Here is a 19,385-nt window from a genome sequence, read left to right as displayed (position 1 = left end):
ATGAATCTTCGAAAGGACTAACTGGGGTTCAAGGAACTCTGTCCATGAACTGTAACTTGGCATTTCTATGAAGTTCAAACAGGTATCAGTGATTTAAGCATGTTAGTATTCTGTTTTAACCAAGTACATCACACTGGGGCAGCCCAATTTATAATAAAAACAAAACAGATTTGAGTGTGTGTGTATTTTTGCAGTTTAGTGAATTACATTTTGGATATAGACCTTAGCGTGGTTTCTTCATATCACTATCAAAAAATAATAAGTGTAGGTGTTTTCTTACCTAAGTAACTCATTGCACATCTCATTCCTCAGTACTAAACTAGTTGAAGAATCACAAAAATTGCCTGTTTTGCCAAGCAGATGCATGCTAACAATCCTGAGGTGTTTTATAAAACTTGTATTAATAACCCATACAGATTAAATAATTTGATGATTAGGGTCCTGTTACAGGCTGATCACCCAAAGGGAAATGGGAAAGATGGAGCAAAATGTCTGAAAATAAAATACTGTAAACATTAAAAGAAACTACTTTCAAAATAATTTGGGGTCTTTTTCAAAATGGATTATGATTAACCTCTTATTCACATAAAATTCTTAATTTTCCATCAGTGCTTGGAACGCACTAATGCACTAAAATCAGTGGTAGAGTGTGGGCTGAACAGAAATGCTGTTTATATGAGTTCTTCATATAGTCAGTTACTGGGTTTCTCTGGTTGCTGAATTCTACTTGTTATATAAACTAGTTGACAAACTTCTGTTTCAATGTGCAATTTTAGATTGTCCATAATTTGTGTAGTTGAATTAGGATTAATTTTGTATGTCTAGCAGGAAACCTTTAATGGTCCTCAAAATATTGTGATTTGCTTACAAGTAAAAAAAATTGTTAGCTGATTAAGTATATTAACATGTTTTTTCTTACAATATTAGTGTCTAAATTTTTTCTATGTAGTCACAACAGTATGCATTTAATTGTGAAATACAGTCAGGTTAAGAGTCTATCCAACTTTTCAACTTGCAAAATATGTATGATTGATGGGAATACAAGTACTAGGTTATTCGACTGAAGTGAACTATAATAGTTACTATATACCGTAAGTTGTCAGTGTTTCCTAAATGTAGCAAATAATCTGCAACACCAGGCTTGGCGGAACTCGGTTAAAACTTCATTTATCAGTAAATGAAACAAATTAAACCTTCGAGTTCTCCAACTTCGGATTTCTAATATAACTCAGGTTGTCACTGAAGCTTTTATTAAGGACAATAATATCAATTTAATTGAGTGGTTTTCATTATTTTCTCTAAATAATTTATTTCCAAATGCACAATCACGAAATACGATTTTTGATCAGTTGTGTTGTCTTTTTTTTTAAGCTATTTGGCATGACCGTTTAAACACTGCATTCCCCGCAACACGTGGATGAATTAACCCTTTCATTTTTTTATAGTTTTTTCCTTTTTATTTTTTCTACTCTGACCTTCTTTTTTCTCTTTTATGTTATTATATTGCTACTTTTCTGAAGTTGAAGAGTAAACAACGTTTAACAATTCTCGTAATGATCTTTTCCAGATTAAATAATGTGTTTTGGTGTAAATTATACTGGGAAAATGTTTAATAGATAATCCTAAATGTATTTGCAGGCATTTGAAATTGGTGCATTTGTGTATAACTTAATGACACAAGTTAATAGGACACTTTAGAAAGCAATTTGGCTTTGTGAATTAAGGTTCATAAACATATTTATACCTTTTAATTCAGAAATGCTGTTTATCCTTGGGGTGCCTAGGTGGCTCAGTCAGTTAAGCATCTGACTCTTGATTTCAGCTCAGTTCTTGATCTCAGGGTCATGAGTTCAAGCCCCATGTTGGGCTCCAGTTTAAAAAAAAAAAGAAAGAAAGAAATGCTGTTTATCCTCAAGATGTGTTCCCAAAAAGATAATAACAATATTTACCATTCACAATATGGTAATATTTAGATATTATTTGTGATAGCTAACTGAAAGCAACCAAAACATCCAACAGTGAGGTAATAATGGTGGCTAAGTAAATTATGATCTAGAGAACCAGGTGAATATTAACATAGTCATTAATAGCATTATCATAAGGACCATGTAAAGCCATGAGCGAGGAACAGAATTTTAAATTACATATATTTTAAGTACATTTTCTTAAGATAATGTGTGTTTATGGACAAAATGTGAAGAATATGCAAACATAGAAGTAGTTTTGGGGTTTTGTTTGTTTGTTTTTGGTTTTGTTTGGTTTTTTGAAGTATAGTTGACACACAGTGTTACAACAGCATGGTGACTCAACCACTCTATATGCTGTGCTGTGTTGTGCTCACAAGTTTCGCTACCATCTGTCACCATACAGCACTATTACGATACCACTGACTACATTCTCTGTGCTGTGCCTGCATCCCCCTGATTTATTCATTCCATAACTGGAAGCCTGCAATTCCCACTCCTTCACCCACTTTTTCCTTCCCCCCACCTCTCCTCCCTCTGCCAACCACCAGTTCTCTGTATTCATGTCTCTGTTTCTGCTTTTTTTGTTACAGGATAACAGAGGTATTAATAATAACTAATACAAATTTTGAAAAAGAAGTTATTTTTTAAGTATAGTTTTTTCCCAACTCCCTACACTGTTGTATTAATAGTGAAAAAGTATTTTTTTAACGTGTTGCTCTTATAAGTAGCCAATACTACGCTGAAGGCTGAACAAAAATGCTTATTACGTAAGTTTATGTACAGCTACAGAATATCGTTACCCTTTCTTTCGGAACATTATCAAGATCATTGAGTTAACCAAGGTATGTGTGTGCCTTTGTGTTTTAACAGGTACCAGTCAGTGGCCCAGACCTGGAGGGCAAGCTCCTTCATCCCCAAGCTATGAAAACTCACTCCACTCCCTGGTAAGAGCCTCTTAGGAATATACAGGTCACTTTTATCTGATAGTGCGGAGTACATTTTTTCAGTAAATCTTGAGTAACAGTGAAAAAACAGTAGGATAGCATTACACACGAATTCTTTGCTAACAAATGGCCTGATGTAGTTTAACAATATGAGATACACTGGGTGTGCCTTTTGCCATCTGTTCTTTGGGTCCTCAGGCTTCTGGTCTCGGGACAGCTGGTGTTAAAATAGAGTTATGGGATTTTTGCTTGATAAATCTAGAGTTTAATTCTTCTGTACTTTTATGTGTACATGTAAGAGGAAACAAACAAAAAGGCACAGAGACCAAGTAAAAGGAAAAAAATTAGTCCAACAGTGGAAAACGATGTATTTTACTCTTTCTCATGTGACTATTCTGTATATGGTTTATTACATTTCCATTAAAAGTTTAAAATGTAATTATCAATTATATTTTTCATGAAAATGTTATTTCCCATGTTTTCTTTTTTTAAAAAAAGGTATTGTGTTAATTGTAAAAACAAAAATGTTATTTAACAAAACGAATAAGGCAGCAGAATAAAGGAGCCTGTCTAGGTATCGAGCGCGAAGAATTTGTGGTAGAATGTTAACTGCTGTTGCTTTTCAATGCTTAGCACAGAATTACAAAGTATTATAAAAACAAAATAAGGATGACTTGATGGAATGCTAAGTCATGCTATCATTCAATAATTCCAGGTTGCAAATAGAAAAGTTCTTTTTCTGTGACTAACAGAACAATTGAAAGGAAAGTCTTCTTCTCTCATATTTTGCAAGCAAATATAAGCAGTGTGTGCTGTTCAGATGCTAACCTTATAACTTTGCTGTTAGATCCCAGCCTTCTCATACCTTAATACAAGTAGACCTTGCAGATCTCCGCGTTAACTTTACTAACATGTTATGCTGACATGCACATCAGCTATTTCCTCATCTCTTTTGGAGTTAATCTTAACCTGTGCTTTGCCTCCTGTTCTGTCTTGACTTTGCCAGAAAAATCGAGTTGAGCAGCAACTTCACGAGCATTTGCAAGATGCAATGTCCTTCTTAAAGGATGTCTGTGAGGTACTATTTCTTTTAGATGGTGCCTTTTTTGTGTTTCAATTAATTATACTTCCTATTATCCATTTAAAATCTACAGACTCCAAAGTCTTTTAAAATCAAACAATGACCATTTTCGTTTTTGTACAGTATGTAAGAATAGACTTTTGTTCTTTTATGTTATTGAGAATGATTCCTTTTAAAAGAGCTCTACTGGCATGTGCTTTTGATTTTTAAAATTCTAATATGTTTGTGTATGGGGCATGTGTGTATCCACAGACAATATCATTTCCTCAGTTTTGTGAAAGAGCATATTTGGATGTATTCACCATTTCAGATAGGTATGCTTTATTCACTTAAAAAAAATTACAGCTTAAACTTGACGGATTTGAGGACACTTCCCTAAATTGCCCACATTTCACAGATCATTATTAAAGTCCAGGTTATCTTTTTTTATCACCTGTAATTATCAGACACAGCAGAATAGCCTTCACCTTTTGTAGGAAGCTAAAAGAAATGGCCTCATGGTAGATCGGTAAATAGAGTTTTATGAAGCAGTGATTTGTTTCTGAAGCTTTGTTAATTTTGCATAGTCAACAAATATCCTTTCTTTGATTCTTGATTGTAGTGCAGGTAGTTGCTTTTGAAGCTACTTGATAGTACATTTTACTTGCTGACTTCCATATATCCCAAAGTAGAAAACATAGCAGTTTAATAATTTAACAGATACCAGCAGTAACCTCCATGTCTTTTTTCAATCCCGACAGCAATCTCGAATGGAGGATCGCTTAGACAGACTGGATGATGCTATCCATGTGCTGCGGAACCATGCTGTGGGACCGTCCACCAGTTTGCCTGCTGGTCACAGTGATATACACAGTTTATTGGGACCATCCCATAATGCACCAATTGGAAGCCTCAATTCAAACTATGGTGGATCAAGCCTTGTTACAAGCAGTCGATCTGCTTCAATGGTAAAATAGTGCTCATTTCTTTTGTAATAACCACTAAAACCTATAGTCCTCAATGTTTTTCATGAAATCTTCGGAAGTGAGGGTCCTTCTTTTTTAAAAATACTTTTTGGACAGGGTCATTGGCTGAGCATTGGCCCTTAAAGTCCTGATACGATCATGTGCAAAGAGCTTTAACTTTCAACAAGATCATTTTAGTTTAAACTTCGATTTTTTTTTTCCAGATGTGTGGCCAGAACAGTTTTTCCTTGAAATAGTGTGTAGGAAGTCTGAAGAGCAAAAACAGTAAAGCAAGACTGAATTTCAAGGGGTCTGGTCTAGAAAGCCTGTTTAGTATAATTCAGAACCGACCTTTAAAAGCAGAAGGAATGTGAAATTATTTGTACCAGTCCAAATTTAAGCTTTATTACCAAATAAAGAAAAAATGGGTAGTTTTTAAGAATAGCTGTAATTTAAGTGACAATAAAAGGAAACAATGTTCAATTAATTTCTGAAGAGAATAAAATAATTTAATCCATCTTTTCAAAAACATAATTCTTTAGAGAGAAAAAAGTAAAATTTTTCAGCAAATCAAAAGTTCTGTTGTATGTCCTATGTTATTTTTTGTCCAGATTGTCTCTTAAAGGAATGAAGCTCTTTTTGAACCTGCAATTTAACTGGTGACATGTGTTCGAATGTTTATAGCATTGTTTTTAGGATTTATTGCATACTATGAAATATTCTCCTATGAAACAGATTTCTAGCTGTGAGCCATGTGATCAAGGGTAAAATTCACCTATCATCGAAATAATTAGGTGCCCCAAATGCCGAAGGCTTGTGTTCTATAAAATAGGATTGGTTCCAGATTTTCACATTCACATGTCAGACAGCCATTTATATTCATTTTGGAGCAGCTGAAGTAAACATAAAACACGGCTGCCTAGTTTCCTGAGTACAGTGTTTTTGTCAACATAGGTGACATTAGATGCCTGCATATCTTAACCAGTTTTGGGGTTTGTTTGTTTTTTTTCAGAGTCAGAAGATCTTGAAATTCAGGCTCCTTCTAAATTTTTGTTGCTTTCAGTAAGCTAATAAAGTGTGAAAACATTTAAAATTATGAAAGTTATAGAAATATAAGGGGTTATTATCACTGTTAGTAGTAATATTAAAATATCAGTAGTGTAATAAGATAGCATTTGTTGCAAATATAAATGTAGAATGTCAAATAATTATTGTTTTGTTGAAATAACTGCTTATGCTTATTAGGAAGAATGACTTGAAAATCAATCTATTTGCATCCCAGGTTTGTCTGAACTGCAACATTTGAAGTTATTTCTTCACCTCTTAATCTTTTTTTAATTCTTCCCTGTTAATAGCTCACTGCTCCTATACAATATTTGATAGAGCTGTGGCTCCTCCCAATTAAATGTAGAGTTTATATAAAAATGGAACTTCTGTCTTCGGAAGGTTGTTTTTATGAACTTTGCATATGAGTTGGAAAGAGACTTTTCAAAATCCAGTCCTACAAAGCCATGTAGAAATCTGGTGTATTTTAGGACTTGGGGAGGGAAAAATTGTTTCATTAGATATTGCCCTGAAGCCTTTAATTAAAAAAGTAGCTTCCATTATATCCTCTAGGAATATGCTGCTTACTTCAGAGCATCAACAAAAAGGCTGCCAGAAGTATTCTTTTAAAAGGGAAAAAAAAAGAAAAGTAGTCTAGAAAAAAGTCTTCTCAACGGGAGGTGCATCTGGCTTAGTCTGAGCGGCAGCAGCAGTGCTACAGCAGCTAAGCCCGCGCTGTTGCTCGGCGTGCCCGCCGCGGTCCTCTCTCCAGTTCTTACAGCCTTCTTGGAGGACATCGAGCTGGCGAAAGTCTGCCAGACGGCACCTGCTGTATCCACCCCATCCAGACACAGTCGGTAGTAGAGGTGGAGCCACAGATGTTTCTGACAGGCTTACCCTCAAAATATGAAACTTACTAACTGACAAAAATAATCTGAAACTGTCAGGTGAGTCACTGTTCATCTCTCATCCTTCTGAAATGAACAGTTTAGCTGTGAGTCCTCACTTCTCAATTTCAGCAAAAAGATCGAAGGATTGAATGAAATGAAGCTCATAGTCAGCTAGTGACTCTCCCAGCTAAGTCTTAGGCATCCCCCTGAGGAAGATTCTTATCCTGCTGGCTCTTATGACATCTGAGGAGCCAGGAGCCCCTGCTTACACGCCCAGTACCCACCTATAGGAAATCAACTCTTTTCATATTATTGGAAGGTGTATAATTTGGGGGGGGGGAGGCATATTATTATAGCTCTTGCCAGCCAGCTTCAGAATTAATCTCCTTTTATTATTCCCTCTGGCCCCTCTGTATTCTAACAGATGTTGACTAAGAAATGACACAATTTTACATTCTGGAATCACTTTTCCTTTTTGGTCCGGTTTGACTTTCTGGTAGTTTTTATACTTTTCCTTTTTATTAACATAAATTAGTATTTGTTTTAAAGGTGTCTAAAAACGGAGGTTACATGGCCAAAATTACGAAGTAACTACAGAAATACCAGTTTATCAACAATTTTGTATCATCATCTAGAATTTGTAAGGTCAGCTTCTCTCTAAAATATGTAATTTTCATCATTCCATTTATTTTCTGGAGAGAATAGAATTAATTCTAATAAACAAATACCATTTCAGGAATTCCAGAGAACATTCAAATAAAATTTTTGTTCTCATGGGCATTTACTGTAGGTCACCATCCTAATTGCAGGTTTTAAATATGATATTGCTTTCTCTCCTAGCATTTAGAAGAAAGATCAGCATACTTCTGTAAAAGGCCAGATAAGTGAATATTTTCAGCTTTGAAGACTGTATGATCTCTGTCACAACTACTTAACTCTAACATTGTAACATGAAAGCAGCCATAGAGATTATGAAAACAAGTGGGTGTGGCTGTGTTCCAATAAAACTTCATTTATGGAAAAAAAAAAAAAGAAAGAGCTCCTTAATACCAGGACCAGATTTGACCAACAGGCCACACCTTGCCAGTTTTTGAATTAGAACATAAATTAGCTTCCCAGTGCAGGTAACGAGCGTTAGCAAGTTTGGTTTTTTTTCTTTTTCCTGGAGCCTTGTAACTGTTTGCTTATTTTTTTAATGATTAGTTTGGGAGTTTTGTTGAAGTAGATGGAGTATTTGATTGAGGTAAGCCAGAATACACTTAGAGTAGAAGAATAAGAGTTGACGTCAAGATAAAAGTGGTAAAGACAGCTCAGCTCGCAGCTGCAGTGCTATCAAGATTGCTTGTGGTGGAAGGCTACTTAGACAGATTTAATCAAAATGGTGTCCCTTGGTTAGGGAAATAACTTTGTTGCTGATAAACTTTCTTTTACGTTGTTTTCAGTTATAAGAAGATTATGTCAGTAAAAGTCATCCATAGCTGATAGTATTGATTTGTGGAAGATCCATCTTCTTGTCTTGTAGATAAAATAATAGGTATTTTTTTTATTATTCCAGAGAAAGATTTTTATATTTCACACCAAGGAGATAAGATTACCAATTGCCAAAAACCTATGTTAATAGGAGCCAAAATCAAAAGACTTAATTTTGACTGTTACTTTTAACTGAACTTGACCAGCCTCAAAGTTTAGAATTAAATGGCGTTTCAAACACAGAAAGCTTTTAACATTATTTCAGCTATCTAATACAAAAATTAAATTTTTAGAAAGATCACTATGTCAGAAAAAGAAACTAAAAAATGGATAATTCCTGCTTTTTAAAATATAATTAGTATAGCCAGCCTGGTGTAGTTAATATTTGCTCTTATTTTTTAATGTGGTTAACATTTTCATTTACTTAATTTCATATTCCCTTTCAATATTTTTGATGATTTCTCCATATTTGCTGAATGCAAATATAAAACTTAAGACTTTTTTGTCAGATACTCTTACTAGGATTTGACTGGTAATACTGTTTAAATTTTAAAGCACAAAATCAGGGTTTTTAGAACTATTAAAATGTCAGCATTGGACTTCAGTTTTTCTCCCACTTATTTAGTGTAAGAATAAACTCTTGGAATAAACTGTTGACAGGAAAAAATACTGGTATTAAGTAGAAAACTGAAAAGGACTAGAATTGTTAATTTTATTGGGGCATTATGAAGAGGTCTCAACAGTATGAAGTTATTGTATGCCATATCTGTTTATGGCTGTGTAATATCTAGACTAATGAGGCCCAGTGAGATAGCTCATGGTACCACTTTTATCTTTAACAGAAAGTACTCTTTCCTCTAACAGTGATTTCACCTTCATACTAAGTTATATTAGAAGTTTTTTGTATTAATGGAAGCTTGATGCAAATCTTAAAAAGTTCCTTATTTAATGATATAAAATTTTATCCATGAGGTCTTTTGATTTCTTTATTATAAGTACTGAGGAAATTTAATCCAACCATTTCTTTTAAATTTTTTTTAATTGTTCAGTTACAATTTTAATTGTTACCAAGCTGTGGTTGGAGATGTCTGGTGTTCTTGTATGAAGCAGAATAAATAATGTTAAATTGTAGGATTTAAAGTTTCTTATATAATTATTTAAAAATATAAATTATGCCATTTTCTAAATCCTAAAGCAGTTAGAGAATAGTTCTAAAAGACATAAGATGAAGTTATTAAAGACTAACAGGCAAATAAAGTGATATTTATTCAAAATTAGTACTCTTGTCACATAGTCAATTTGAAATTCTTTTAACCTTACATTTAGACAGTATTTAATTTAGTAGTATAGGTTTGCATGCCATAGAAATTGTGTGTCTAGGTTTCAAAAAAATTGAAGGAGTTTATTTTTAACTCTATTTTACTTTTTCTAACCAATTTTTTTCCTGAATGGGCAATTTAATTTTTTTCATTGAAAAAACTACATTATAGTGGTTTTAAAGAGATTTGATACCATTTTTTAAATTCAGAATTGTGTCAAATGGCAACTTTTTAAAGTTTGAAAACTATGTAGGTTATATATTTATGGTGATATCATTAAAAAGGCACCACATTCTACCAAGTTTCTAGCTTAAAAACCCCTCTTTAGGTAAAACGAAATACATACAGAACATAAAGATCCTTTAATCAGTCTGTAGATTAATACTGATTAATTTAAATCATTAGTATTCAGTGAACAGTACAAATGAAACAAATTATTAGAATAGAATTCAGAATCAGAGAGGAATTCATACTGAGTACTTTTCAGTCTGCTCCTTAATTCACAAGACCTCTTATTCATCAACTAATTAGATTTAGCATTTTTCTATTGTGGGTGCTAAAGCAATTGGCCAAATTAAATGAAAACAGGTCCCTTGTTGGGTGCTCCCACAAAAGTAAGGCCATACACAGATTGTGAAGATTCAGAATGCAGGATGATGTCATTTAATGAGATGGGCCTTTTATTCTGAAATAGAGCTCTTCATAATAATTGAAATTTAGAGCATAGCAGGCCTAGGGGTTTGCCTTCCCCTGCTTACTCCCCCAGTAGCAGCAGCCTGTCAGCTGTATGCTAACGAGAGGAACAATTAAACATAGGGTCCTATCTGGCTGGCCCAGTCTCTGAGCTCAGACAAAGAACTGTTTATACACCTGTTGTGTCTGTGGACAGAGCCATTTGAATGGGTAGCTGCAGATTAAAAGGAGGACATGGGAGCCAATGTGAGCAAGGGTTAAATAGAACTTTAAGAACTGTGAAAGTCAAATTCTCCAGAAAATATATGAGGACCATTTGCAGGGGGAATCAAGTTACCAAAAAAAAAGTTCCTGCTAAACTTCATTAACATGAAAAACTCCAGACTTCCAGCTTTCTGCTAGTCTGAAGCCATTTTTTAGGGGTTTAATTTTTTTTTTTTCTTTTTGGGAGCCAAAAAAATACTTACTTTGTAGTATTCCAAAGAGATGAAAATAATTTGCTGGCGTTTATATCCCAAAACAAATTGATCAATGGTCTGATTTTCCTTCAGGTCAAGGCAAAATCCCTAAGACTTACATAGATAATGATCTTTTGTCTGCCAGTCCTTTCATCAGAAAGGAAATGATGGAACAATTTTATTAGTTGAGATTCAGAAAATCAAAGAATTGTTTTTACTAATAAAATAAAAAGAAGTAAGAATTCAGAAGATGCGTCATCACTTATCCCTTGGATGGAAATTCAGTCTGTGGCTGTTTGACGGTATTGTCTTACAGAGCTGTGAAATGAGTTGTACACATACAGTATAGAGTAAATATACATATGTTTAAAAGTTTAAGTTTTAAAAGTCTGTTTTCTTTTAAGTTACTTGGTATGATAGCTCAAAATACTAGGTAAGAACAATTTAGCACATATTACCAAAGATCACGGGAACTTTTAAGTTCACATTATAAACACAGACACAGAAATCTTAGCTTTTACTTTGTCCTGCAATGATTTCTTCAGCCAGTCAAAATTGTTCTCATGCTATTTATCTTTAGAATAGGCTTAGGCTCCTAAAGTCCCAAAGATTTTGCAGCTACATATATTGTATTTATACTATACTTACTTTTATAAGTGGGATTTTTGAACTGACCGCTCCTTAGATCATTAAGTAGTTCATAGCAAGCAAAGAAAGCAACTAATCCTCAGCAATGACTAATCCTCAAATAAATTTAAAAGTAGATAGGGAATACATTAAGTGGGTTTTTAAAAACTACATTAAAGGGGTGCCTGGATGGATCAGTCAGTTAAGTGTCTGATTCTAGATTTTGGCTTAGGTCGTGAGAGATGGAGCCCCACCTCAGGCTCTGCGCTGGGCGTGGAGTCTGCTTAAGATTGTCTCTCTCTCTCTCTCTCCCTCTGCTCCCCGCTCCTGCGCCACCCTCCCTCAGAAAAATTAAAAAAGAAAAACTACATTAAAGATAAGAATAAGGGTGGAGAACAGACATTTCTTAAAAAGTGTGGTGAAAGACCTGATGTGTTCTAATCAAGTCCAGTACCAAATGGCCTTGTTGCTGAAACTTTGCTTTGGTGCCTTTTGTTTAGCCCACAGGAAACCAATGGATAAACTTGCATAGGGGTATTTATACCTCTTAGGGTAAAATCCATATAAAGTCATGCAAGATAAAAGCTATATTAATTACTCAAGAGAGATTCAAAGCAGAAGAGTTTGCTGGGATTGAAGAATTTGTTGAAAAACAGTGATTCTTATATGTAACTCCAAGCAATAAACCTCTTTAATTAGGGGCACCTGGGCGGCACAGCGGTTAAGCGCCTGCCTTCGGCTCAGGACGTGATCCCGGCATTATGGGATCGAGCCCCACATCAGGCTCCTCCACTAGGAGCCTGCTTCTTCCTCTCCCACTCGCCCTGCTTGTGTTCCCTCTCTCGCTGGCTATCTCTGTTAAATAAATAAATAAAATCTTTAAAAAAAAATAAATAAACCTCTTTAATTAAAGGCTTAATCTTGTAGTCAACACATGTGCTACCGTTCTAATAAAAAGCTTCATTTGTAACCAGTTGTTCTAAAAATACTACTACAGCTAAAATACTTGGTGGTATTTGCATGCCTTACCTTCTAATTTTAGGCTAATTGTGATTTATGTAAGTTTGATTGAAACAGAATAAAAATATATATCATTTTTGTTGCCTGGCAATGCAGAACTTTTGTTTTAAGTTAATTCCATTTTGTATCGGTTTTGCTGCTCTTTTTAAATTTTTGAGGGAGGCAGAGGAAGAAGAAAAAACAAGACACTATATATGTGTGTGTGAGGAAAGGGTATACCAAAGTATAGATAAATACTATTATTACTTGGAGTGTAGCAATATTTTGTTAAATGCAAATTCATACATATGGAATATGCATATGGAATAGATTTTCAGATTGATTGATGTAGGATTATTAATAGATACTATAATGTGTAGTGCTTTATGGCTTATAGAGTGCTTTATCTCTCTTAGCTCATTTGCTTCACACAACAACCTTCTGTTGGATATAAAATTTGAAAGTTGGAATTTTTTTTTATATATTTTGATTCAAAAGCAGTGGTACCATCAAGCCTTTTGAAATCCAGAAATCAGAAATAGCATCCCAAAAAAGTTGTTAAATTCAAATGAGTGATAGATGTCATTTTTTCTATTAAACCCATTAAAATTTAACAATTTTTGCCCCTGAACTGTCTTGACTTTTTTCTTTTCTTTTCTTTTTTTAATTTTAGGTTGGAACTCATCGAGAAGACTCTGTCAGTCTCAATGGCAATCATTCAGTCCTGTCTAGTACAGTCACTGCTTCAAGCACAGACTTGAACCACAAAACACAAGAAAATTTTAGAGGTAACTATATTGTTGGTTTTCAGCAGTAATGATGCATACAGAGATATCACTTGGAACACTGTCATCTTTCTTACAAGCAGACTGACATCTATGAGTCGAAAGCCATCTTTGGTGAGGCAATTCCAAACACTAGTGCTACTGAATATAGAGGGTAGATATTTAGGGTTCCAGTTGCCCCATTTGGCTTATAACTAATATTAAGACCATCAAAGTAAGGTTTTCCCAGTTATATTTAACCATGCAACCCATTTTATTGTGTTTATCTGGGAAAATGTTAAAGCTTATTTCCTTTACCTTACCAGCATCTTAGAAGTCAGTTTCTAAACTGCTTCAAATTTCTTATACTTGTTCGGTTGTTAAGTAGTGCCTGAAAGTAAGCATTAGAGTGACCATCAAGGTGAGACTTCTTCTTTTATTTTTTTTTTAAGATTTAAAAAAAGGGGGGGGGCGGCACCTCGGTGGCACAGCGGTTAAGCGTCTGCTTTCGGCTCAGGGCGTGATCCTGGCGTTATGGGATCGAGCCCCACATCAGGCTCCTCCGCTATGAGCCTGCTTCTTCCTCTCCCACTCCCCCTGCTTGTGTTCCCTCTCTCACTGGCTGTCTCTATCTCTGTCAAATAAATAAAATCTTTAAAAAAAAAAGATTTATTAATTTATTTGGGGGGGGTTGCTGAGGGAGGGGGAGAGAGAGAATCTCAAGCAGACTCCCCGCTGAACGTGAAGTCTGACGCTTAACCCACTGAGCCACCCAGGCACGCCAGACTACTTCTTTTAAATACAGATGCTTTAAATATAATTTTCTCCAAGGTTTGTGGATCTGTTCTTTCCAGCTCTAAATAGTATATTATTCTACATTTTCAGATTTCCATCATAGTCCTGTTACAAGTAAAAACATTCACCATCTAGAAGGCCTTTTACTGTCTTAGTTCTAATTCTGGACATTTATGTTTCTTTGTCTCTTTGTTAGGTGGCTTGCAAAGTCAGTCTGGAACTGTTGTTCCAGCAGAAATCAAGACTGAAAACAAAGAAAAAGATGAAAACCTTCATGAACCTCCTTCATCAGATGACATGAAATCAGATGATGAATCCTCCCAAAAAGATATCAAGGTTTCATCTAGAGGCAGAACAAGGTATTTGTTAGCATCCAGTATTACATTTCACTCACGTGCCATGGGTGAAAATACTTGGAAAATTGAAGGCTGTCATGCATTTATTAACTGTCAGCTATGTTCTAGACTGTGTTAGGACCTCATATGTTACCTCATTTAGTGCTCATGGCATCCCTAAAAGGGGAGGCATATGACGCTGACTCCAAAATTATGTATTCCATTATACCATAGTATTTTAGGGCCTACATATAAAAAAGAATTATATCTCTCCCTTCAGTTAGAGCACAAAATAATTAAATTGTACATTTGGAGACATTTAGATACATTCCACCAATAAATACTTGATTATATTATTTTAACACTATGTTTATGATAAAAATCTATTGTATCATTTAAACCAGGGGTCAGCAAACTATGGCCCATGGGCCAAATCTAGCCTATAGCCTATTTTTATAAATAAAGTTTTATTGGAACACTGCCATATCCCATTCATTTGCATATGGTCTATGGCTGCTTTCCTAATGCAGTGGCAGATTTGGGTAGTTACAGCAGGGACCAGATGGCCCACAAAGCTGAAAATATTTACTATCTGGCCCTTTATAGAAGTTTCCCAACTCTTGATTTAAACAATAATTTGAGAAGAGTATGGAAAAGGAAGTACTCCAGGTGGACTGATGTTGTTGGGGAGGGTTCTCTAGAAATCAGACTTGACCTTGCTTTTCAGTATGGATATTGACACACAGAACATTAGTTTCAAATGATTTCCAGATTCTTCACTCAGATTTTTCTTCTAGTTCTACATTAAATTTAGATGGTTTGGTATATTTTTGGCATGTCCTATTTGTTGGCATCAATAATATGTATATATCACATATAGGTATTTAAAACATTGTTCTTTGTATTAAATTAGGGTGCAAAGGAGACCACAATGAGTATAGTAGATATAGCTAAAAAAATTAAATTGAAAATTAATTTAAAAATTAAATCTTAAGGTTCTAATACTATCTTTTTTTTTTTTTTTTTTTTTTTTTTAAGATTTTATTTGTTTATCTGAGAAGAGAGGGAGAGCGAGCCTGATCTGGGGGGAGGAGGTGGGAGGAACAGACTCCGGGCTGAGCAGGGAGCCCAGGACTCTGGGATCATGACCTGAGCTGAAGGCAGATGTTTAACTGACTGAGTCACCCAGGTGTCCCTTAATAGTGTCATTTTAATATGCGTTGTACTCAGTTGTGGAGGGGCATGAAGAAGTAAAAATTGGGTCAGGAAATCCAGAGACTACTCCTTTGAGGCATCTTAATTCTTTAATACTTTTATTATTCAAATAGAATGTTAAGAGAAATAATTTGTATCTTTCCTTCTTATCATCTTTTCATCTTAAAGGTCAGAGTTTAGCAAACTTTCCATGTAAAGGGTAGACAGTATCTATTTTAGGTTTTGTGGGCCATTGTGTCTCTGTAGCAACTACTCAACTCTGCCATTGTAATAAAAGCAGCCAAAGACAATACATTAACAAGTGAGCGTGGCTCTTTGAATAAAATTTTATGTAAGAAAACAGGGAGCCAGCTCATGGGCCATAGTTTGCTGAACCCTGTTATATAGGTCATGAGAAATTGAGAAGGCAGTATAACAGTTTACTAATAACAGTAATGTTTAGTAATTAATGATAGCTAATAGGTTAATAATGTGTTCTTTAGATAAATAAAGTTAACCTGGAGTTGAGTTATGGCTCCATTGCATACTTGCCAAGTGACCCTGGACAAGTTATTAAAACTCTCTGAGCTTTAAGGGTTTTTTTCTCTAAAAAGAGACTTTCTATTATAGGATTCTTATGGAAATAAACTGAAAATGATGCATATAAAGCCCTTTGCACACTCTTTTGCATGCAGTAAATACCCAGTAAGGTACTATAGTTACTGTTATCACAATGATAATTTTAGTATGTGGTGTAGCCTTGCTTCTGTGGAACACTTACCTGGGTCCTTGTCATTACACTGCCACTAATTAACTGTGTGATCCTAGGATAGTCACAGATTTCTCTAGATCTGGCAGTAGTTCTCAGCCCTAATGCACAAAATCCTGAAACATTTTAGAAATACTGGTTGTCTTGGCCCCAACCCAAGCTCACTAAGTCAGCATCTCTGGTAGTGGGACTGTTAAAACCTGTGTTTTTCAAGTGCCCCTGAAGATTCTGATGGGTGGACACATTTGGAAACCTTTGGGCTAGATGATCTGTGAAGTTTCTTTGAAGTGAAAGAGCTAGTGATTCTATTATAAAAGAGTATTTGTATGTAATTCTTGACAATTAGCTAGTAAAAATCTCTTGTGTACTTAATCTTTATTACGGTACTCAGGTTTATTGGAGAAAACATCTATTCTTTGTGCATATTATTACAGGATTCTGAGAGGCTCCTCTCAGTCATTTATTTCTGAAATATAAATAGAATTTTCTAAAAGTTATTCCAGATCATCTCCCTCAAATGTTTTTGTTTTTCTGATCACTTAATCTGTTTTCATTACAGAAATTTGGAAAATACAGAAAAGAACCCAAAAAATCACAAGAAACTGAACTATCAACTTTTTAAGGAATAGATATCCCATAACTATAGTTTAAATTGGAATTTAACTGGATATAAGTTTTACAATATCTTTTTTCATGTAACAGTATATTTTTAATATTTTCATTTGTCCCTGAGTTTTCTCAAATGTTTTTTCCTTTGTTTTTTGCCAGCTTTATTGAGGTTTAATTCACATACATATATAATAAAATACACCAAATTTTAAGTGTACGGTTTTTGTCCTTTGGCAAATGTATATGGTCTTATAATCACCACAACATTAATAATATAGAATATTTCTACCAAAAAGTTTCCTTATGCCCCTTGGTAATCGGTACCCTTCTTCCATCCCCTGGCAGCCATTCATCTGCTTTCCATTACTAGAGCTTTGTCTTTTCTAGAGCTTCATGTAAATCATACAGTATGTAGTCTCGTGTCTGGTATCTTTTACTTATTAGCACAATCTGCAGCTTAATTTTTAGAAACTACATAGTAGACAGTTGTCTGGATGTACTGTGATTTATTTAACCTGTGTCCTGTTATTGGACTCCCAATTAGTTGCTAAAGTAAATAATTCTGTGATCAACTTTTTTACAATAAATTCCTATGTACATCTCTAATTATATCCTTAGGATAAATTTCTAAAGTTGGAATTGCTGATCAAGATGTAATGAACATTTTAGGGGCGCCTGGGTAGTGCAGTCGTTAAAGCGTCTGCCTTCGGCTCAGGGCGTGATCCCGGCGTTCCGGGATCGAGCCCCACATCGGGCTCCTCTGCTGTGAGCCTGCTTCTTCCTCTCCCACTCCCCCTGCTGTGTTCCCTCTCTCGCTGGCTGTCTCTCTGTCACATAAATAAATAAAATCTTTAAAAAAAAAAAAAAAAAAAGATGTAATGAACATTTTAAGGCTTCGGGTTCATTTTGCCAATTTGTCCTTGAAAAAACTTGTTCCATTTGATTCATGGTTTTTTTTTAAGATTTTATTTATTTATTAGAGGGTGAGAGCATGCACACGAGAAAGAGAGAGAGCAGAGGAGGAGGGAGAAGCAGACTCCTCACTGAGCAGGGAGCCCAACACAGGGCTCAATCCCAGGACCCCAAGACCATGACTGAGCCAAGGGCAGACACCCAACAGACTGAGCCACCCAGGCGCCCCATGACTCATGTTTTAGAATCATTGCCACTGACAATATTTCTCTCTGAAACAAAAAGTAGTCATTTTCTGAGATACTTCTCTCATTCTGTGTCGTAAGCTTTTCTTCCTCCTTCTCACTAGGTAAGAAAAAAAACAAAAACAAAAGCATTTGAGGGAGGTGATTTGGAATATATTTAGGAGCACAGGTTAGGCAAATTATAATACATTAGTGTAGTAGGACAGTGCTTCTCAGACCTTAATGTACATATGAACCAGCCAGGGATCTTGTTAAAGTGTAGCTTCCAATTCAGTAGGCTTGCAGTAGCACTTGAGTCTGTGTTTTTAACAAGCTCCCAGTAATGCTGATGGTGCTGATCACTTTCTGAGTATCAAGGCACTAGAATATTATGTAGTCATTCAAATTACGTTTATAAAGAGTTGCCCTAGTATGGAGAAGTGTTTATGCTGAACGTGCAATGGAAAATGCGTTTTAAAATGTATGCGGTCAGGTTCCTGGGTGGCTCAGTTGGTTGAGTGTCTGAATCTTAATTTCAGCTCAGGTCGTGATCTCAGGGTTGTGAGATCAAGCCCTGCATCAAGCTCCACGTTCAGCGTAGAGTCTGCTTGGGATTCTCTCTCTCCCTCTCTCTCTGCCTCTCTCCCCACTTATACATGTGTTCACTCTCTAAATAAGTAAGTAAATAAATAAATTGAAATTTTTTGAAAATGTATGTGGTGTAATTTCAAGTATATGTATATATATATATGTGTGTGTATATATGTGCATTAAAGAAAGACTGGAAAGATATATGTAATCATGTTAAGTATAACTGTTTCTACTGTTTGGTAAAATTTAAAGGTAATTTTCATCTCCATCGTATAATATACAATGAGTATATCTTATTTTATAGGGATCTAATAGACATTGTCGTTACTTTGTTTTCTAGCAGTACTAATGAAGATGAGGATTTGAACCCAGAACAGAAGATAGAAAGGGAGAAAGAAAGGCGGATGGCTAACAATGCCAGAGAACGTTTACGTGTGCGGGATATTAACGAAGCATTCAAAGAGCTTGGTCGGATGTGTCAGCTCCATTTAAAGAGTGAAAAACCCCAAACAAAACTCCTTATTCTTCATCAGGCCGTGGCAGTCATCCTTAGTCTAGAACAGCAAGTAAGAGGTAAGTAGGTTCAGCAAAAATACGTAACTATTCTGCCTTAGATGGGCAGACATTTCTTTTTCCACTTGCTCTTCTGCTTGGGAAGTTGTTTGTTAAGTTCAACTAGTACTTCTGCCACTGCCTCATCTGGATCAAGTTTTCTCTGTAGTTCTCTCACCTCTATCTTTTAGTATTCATCAGTAT

General features: G+C 35.2%; 1 protein-coding gene across 6 annotated transcripts in view; it reads left to right on the top strand.

The window, feature by feature from the left end:
- The window catches only part of TCF12 (transcription factor 12), a 350,911-nt gene that overhangs the window by 319,849 nt on the left and 11,677 nt on the right, over positions 1-19,385 (top strand). For 4 of the 6 annotated variants that reach the window (XM_040620598.1, XM_008706019.2, XM_040620600.1 and 1 more), the window contains 5 exons: positions 2,838-2,911; positions 4,733-4,939; positions 13,110-13,224; positions 14,192-14,354; positions 18,970-19,202. In XM_040620598.1, the coding sequence (XP_040476532.1) occupies positions 2,838-2,911; positions 4,733-4,939; positions 13,110-13,224; positions 14,192-14,354; positions 18,970-19,202 (792 nt within the window). The remainder of the gene's footprint in view (positions 1-2,837; positions 2,912-4,732; positions 4,940-13,109; positions 13,225-14,191; positions 14,355-18,969; positions 19,203-19,385) is intronic. The other 2 variants (XM_040620599.1, XM_008706021.2) reach the window with 1 other exon arrangement.

This window comes from Ursus maritimus, unplaced genomic scaffold (assembly GCF_017311325.1).
Source record: "Ursus maritimus isolate PB19 unplaced genomic scaffold, ASM1731132v1 scaffold_35, whole genome shotgun sequence".
Classification (NCBI taxonomy): domain Eukaryota; kingdom Metazoa; phylum Chordata; class Mammalia; order Carnivora; family Ursidae; genus Ursus; species Ursus maritimus.
The sequence above is the reverse complement of the archived record's forward strand: the minus strand, read 5'-3'. Positions and strand labels throughout refer to the sequence as shown.